At 33.6% G+C, this 6,000-nt stretch overlaps 1 protein-coding gene across 1 annotated transcript in view; it reads right to left on the reverse strand.

Annotated features, from left to right (window-relative positions):
- Positions 1 to 570, reverse strand: part of LOC114336142 (XK-related protein 6-like) — a 67,808-nt gene extending 67,238 nt beyond the window's left edge. The window contains exon 1 of the mRNA XM_050654617.1: positions 108 to 570. Coding sequence (XP_050510574.1) covers positions 108 to 394 — 287 coding nt within the window. The 5' untranslated portion in view covers positions 395 to 570. The remainder of the gene's footprint in view (positions 1 to 107) is intronic.
- Between the last annotated feature and the right edge of the window lie 5,430 nt (positions 571 to 6,000).

The following is a 6,000-nucleotide window of genomic DNA, read 5'->3' on the forward strand; positions in this document are numbered from 1 at the left end:
GTTAAAATTCAAGTCAATAAATTTTGTGCCAAAACTTTTAGGACATACAAGTTTTATATAAAATTTTACAAGATAATAAAGAGTTAGTAGGTATAAGTAGTACTTACCATCGTAAATTAACTGTAGTCATAATAATTGCGGGAATAACAAGAAACGTTAACGTAAGTGCGAAATATAACCCATAACCGTTAATAGAATAAAAGTATAATAAAATACAAGCTAGTATTAAATCTAGGACATAGGTTATGATCGATAGACCAATACAAACAACGTAAAAGGGTCCAAAACGGCCGCATTCTGAAAATTTATCCGGGCTATCTCCCTGTTTCAAATTTTCGATTTTTGCAAGAGAGGAATCTCTTGAAAATCGCACTACAGTACAATCTTCTGCCATAACAATCGCGAATAATAGCACTGCACTTTAACTGCTACCCGGATATAAGTCTAACATTCATTTTTGCGGCAGATAAAGTTGTTTACAAAGCCGTTCTGGAAAATACAACAACTAAAGCCGTGTTATTATTGGAAATTCCTGAATAATTTTGTGACGCACACACGAACGAACTTAACAAATACAAATTAATTTTTCTCTGACAGGTGGCCATGAGATTTTGACAGCTGTCATTTAAATGGAGGGGATTAAAAATGTTTGTCCTACGTTTTAGACAACACTCCTTACGAACCAGTGTATATTGTATTATCTATCGTGAAGAATTAGAAAATGCGTTCTTTTATTTTTGGTGTGGACATTATATTTTTATTGTTTCTGTATTTTTATTTTTGAGTTATTATTATTGAATTTAAACCACGTATGGATTTTAGGTATTGTCGTTTTTGAGTGTATCTATTATATCGTCCATTCATATAATATTTTAGTTACAAAGCTCAACAGGCCTTGAAGGCCTAGGGCTAAAATACAATTAAATAGGTACATTATGCATCATAAAATAAAATACCAATATCTTATAAACTTATATCAAATAAATGGGGTGGCTTCTTATCCAGTCCTGCTTCTTGCCTACTATATTGACTTAGGGGAGAGTTGGACAAAACCGGGTAGGTTGACAAAACCGGGTACCCCTTATAATTCTTCTAACTGTCTGCTGCTATCTTTTAGACAATGTTAAAATTAGTGTCCCTTTACCACCAACAGTCGTGTGTATTCATTTCTACCTCATTTTAGTAATCTGTGCCGGAGCAGTAAGACTTCACCTGTTTTTTGATGCAGGAAACTCGATTTTTAAGGTAAGTTTATAGCTGTTTTCTCCTCTAATGAATAACTAATGGCCATTTCAAAATTTAATACATGTAACCTAGTATATTACCTTTAATTTGGCCAAAAATTTTGAATATTATTTCATAACTTAAAAATTTAAATAACATTTTTAATGTCTTGTTTACGAGTTTGACAAAACCGGGTAGTCCGAAAATCGACAAAACCGGGTACCCGCTTTTATCAGACCTGTTGTTATTTCCAGTTTCTGCAGTGGTTTTTTTGCTTTTAGTTAACTAAAACATGTGGCTTCTTCTGTTGAACAAGCTAGTAGGAAAAATTAAAAAAAATCTGCAGTCGTAAAAAAATTAATACTAAATGAACTGGACAAAAAAAAAAAAAGAAAAAACGTGGTAAAAAGGGCTGCACCAAAAACAAAATTTTGGAGAGTTTGGAGGAAGAAGATAATAATGACGATGCGTGTCTATATTACAATTAACTATTTTCAAATTATAATGCGAAGGAAGGCTGGATAAAATGTGTGTCTTGCACCAAATGGGCTTATGACGCCTGTAGTGCCTATGATTATGTAGATGAAGTTTTTATTTGTGACTTCTGTTCATACATTTTCGATTTCTGTTCACATACTTTTAATAAATATTTTATTTTCTGACCATTAGTCTTTTTATATGGTAATTAAGTTACTACCCGGTTTTATCATACCGGTTGGACAAAACCGGGTAGTTTGTAATATTTTCATAAAAATAAAAAAAATTAAAAATCTAAGAATCTTTTTAAAAATTGACATTGGCATATGAAACTTAAGTCATTTGAGAATATTTCAATCTGCAGCAAACATGTGCTACTCTCACATAGCAAAAGATACAGACGGTTTTTGGAGTGGTACCCGGTTTTGTCCAACTCTCCCCTACTATTCTTCCCCATTCATCCCTGAATGTTACTCTTTCTTCTCAACCTTCAATTCCGTCTTTCCTAAGATCATTCCGTACGCTATCATCCACCTTTGTCTGGGCCGTCCTTTCCTTCTTTTTGTGATAGGGCCCGTTTAGGGACTCAAATACACTTCATCACTCATATAACCTATGTCAACGCAGAGTCCAATTAAATCTCTTTAATGGTTGCAGAAATTTGATTCAGTTGCTCTCTTCAATGCTTTTGTCTTGTCCCAGCACGAATGCTCCTATCACCTGTTCCAGCTTATTCACCAAAAAATCCAATCTTCCCACTCTGTGCTAAATTCCACTCCCCATCTCTCTCTCAAACTTTCCCAGTTTCACAGTTAGCTCTTATTATTTCCCGAAGAAGAAATTTTGGCAGACATCCTTCCTCATACTCTAACACTCTCTTGAAATTATTTTCATGTAACTTGATCGTAAATAGATACACATGGTCTATGTTAGTTTTTAAATTTCCGCAAGTCACCAAACTTGAGCTTCATAAGTCAGAATAGATGGGTCTACCCCTTTATATTTGCGTACTTTAGATGATACTGGAAGTTTCGCCTTCTCCATTTCTTTAGTACCTTATTCAGATTGGTGTTGAAGTATTGCAGCCTTGCCTTAGTTTGTTCTATCTCTATCTATCGCCCTTCATTTGTCCAAAGTTTAACGTAGGCCTCCCCCTTATTTTTCCACTCTATCTTCTGTCTCGGTTCAGTGCTAAATACTGTCCATCTGGTGCCTGCCACTACCTGCTTATCTTTTTAGCATCTGTGGTCTGCCCCTTCCCCTTTTATGGTCCCAAGGTCTCCAGTGGGTTATCGCTTCATTCCATCTTCCGTCTCTTTGTCTGCTGTTGTGTCCTGCAAATTTCCATTTGAGAGTAGCTGCATGTTTGTTTACGTCTTTCACTTTGGTTTTACTTCTGATCCATGTAGTTTTCTTTTTATCACTTAGCTTGATATCCAGCATCTTTTTTTATGTAAGTACAGGTAGGACACATTGATCATATACTTTTGTGCGGAGGTATTGGGCATATTTCTGGTTTTTCTGGATATAGCTCATTTTTCCAATATCACACATGCGAGTCTTATTCTCCTTTTTATTCCTGCTGTTTGATTTTCTTTACTCAGTTTCATTATTTGCCCTAAGTATATGTACTCCTTGACTTTCTGTATTGTACTTGTTTCTATTTGCATGGTTTCATTGTCCTCTTCTAAGTTTGTCATATATTTAGTTTTTGTATAGTTCATTTTTAGAACTACTATCTCGTTTGCTTCCTTGTCCAATTGTGTCATCATTTCGTTAAGATCTTTCATATAGGGCTTTTCATTCACAGTCATTTGTTTCGAGCTTCTGTCATATGTCGTATAATCCGTGTATATTAATACACTAAGCACCAAAATTAACGCACCACCTTAAAAATGGGACATTTTTGATGTCTTGTATTTCCTAAACCTTATGGTGGCTCCTGGCTTCTGAGCCACCCTGGATACTTAGGGGTGGTTACCCCGACTATGAGGGTTGATGTAGTAAATATCGTTCGTTTTAATACATTTATTTACACGTTAAATATATCACAGAAAGTAACTGGTGGTATAGTATTTACTTGAAATCGATGTTACCCCCTGGGATCTCAACTGCTAATTGATTTATCTGTTCTCGTAAAAATATAATTAAAGTCGATTATTGTTTATTTACTGTTTTGGTAAGCCAAGGTGAACGTGATTCAAAAGTGCTGACTGTTAATAAACACCCACTGAATATTATTGCAACTCGACCTTGTATCAAATACTAGCATGCATCGATGTAAAAACTAGGTTAATCGTATTTATTAAAAACAAACATTACCACGGGCATTTAATTATTAAAAGGTTTATTTTTAATATGATGTTTACTGAGATGCTGTGTATCCCAATTCAACCTGTTATCCGATTTTAGTGATTTTTTAAATATGTTATAGCTTTATTCTTCAAGAATATCGACGTAATAATATTGTTGCTAAAAAGATAAGTGTCATGGTATACCGGGTGTAACAATGATAGTGTGTTTGTTCCTCAAAGTTTTGAACACCCTGGGGAACATTTTGGCGTATATAAAATATTGAAATTAAAACTCAACTGTAGCCTTATGCTTTCTTAACATTATGCTTTTTGATTCATTAGCTTATGTTAGATAATAAAAAAGTTAGGTACTTTAACAACTAGCAACGTTATTCATCAATACAGGGTGTTTCTAAATAAGTGCGACAAACTTTAAGGAGTAATTCTACATGAAAAAATAATGACCGTTTACTTTATAAGCATACGTCTGCAATTGCTTCGTTTCCGAGATACGGGATGTTTAATTTTTTCTTACAAACTGGCGATTTATTTATTGCTCTAAAACCGGCATATTTATTGCGCATTTTTTGGCATACAATTAAGAATTTTATATTCACCATTGGCGTGCATACGGGTAATATGACCGGGTAATATAACCCGTATGCACGCCAATGGTGAATATAAAATTCTTAATTGTATGCCAAAAAATGCCCAATAATTACCTCTCAAAACCTACCAAATTTCATTTGCATATCTCATCCGGTTTTAGAGCAATAAATAAATCGTCAGTTTGTAAGAAAAATTCAACATCTCTTATTTCGGAAACGAAGCATTTGCGGACATATGTTTATAAAGCAAATGGTCATTATTTTTCATGCAGAATTACCCCTTAAAGTTTGTCGCACTTATTTAGAAACACCCTGTATTGATGAAGAACATGGCTAGTTGTTAAAGTACCTAACTTTTTTATTATCCAACATAAGCTAATGAATCAAAAAGCATAATGTTAAGAAAGCATAAGGCGACAGTTGAGTTTTAATTTCAATATTTTATATACGCCAGAATATTCCACAGGGTGTTCCAAACTTTGAGGAAAAAACACACTATCATTGTTACACCCGGTATACAATGGCAATTATCTGTTTACCAACAATATGATTACATCAATATTTTTGAAGAATAAAGCTATAACATATTAAAAAAATCACTAAAATCGGACAACAGGTTTAGGAAATACAAGACATCAAAAATGTCTCATTTTTAAGGTGGTGCGTTAATTTTGGTGCTTAGTGTATTATACACAGATTATACAACATATGACAGAAGCTCTAAACAAATGACAATCGATGAAAAGCCCTATTGTCTGATATCACCGCTATATCATCCGCATATCTCAGGCTATTCAGGCATCAATTTTGATACACCCTGTATAAAAATGGACATATTCACCTATACTTCGTCTAATTTACTAACCGTTGCACGTCATCCGCGTCATAGCCTGTGACGTCGCATGATACCAACACGAAATATTTGGCGGTAGGTGTGTTCTTTTTTAGAATCATTTTGCCGAGTACACTGGAATTACAGCCACTAGACATATTTTATTATATACGCGTAGGAATAATATTTGAAGATTTCTATTAATGTTAATCTAAAGAAATACACAATAATATGTTTCATTTAATTTGTATAAATGGATTATAAAGCGTTTTTATGAAGCACATTTATTCGGAACACACTGTAACTGTAATCGAACGAAGGTGACATTTTAGAATAAATTGGTAACATTTATTTGACAGTTGCGGTGATGACACTTCATATTTGTTTATATTCTTTACTATAAGTATCTGTTCTATTATATTTACTGTTTTTATTATTTACTTTACTATAAAAAGATCCTCTACTATAAAAATATAAATTGCACCTAATTTTATCACGACTTGGAATAATCGACGTATCTGACAACTTTTTTAGTTGTTATTGTAGACATATACAAAGAAACCTA

This window comes from Diabrotica virgifera, chromosome 6, assembly GCF_917563875.1.
Source record: "Diabrotica virgifera virgifera chromosome 6, PGI_DIABVI_V3a".
Classification (NCBI taxonomy): Eukaryota; Metazoa; Arthropoda; class Insecta; order Coleoptera; family Chrysomelidae; genus Diabrotica; species Diabrotica virgifera.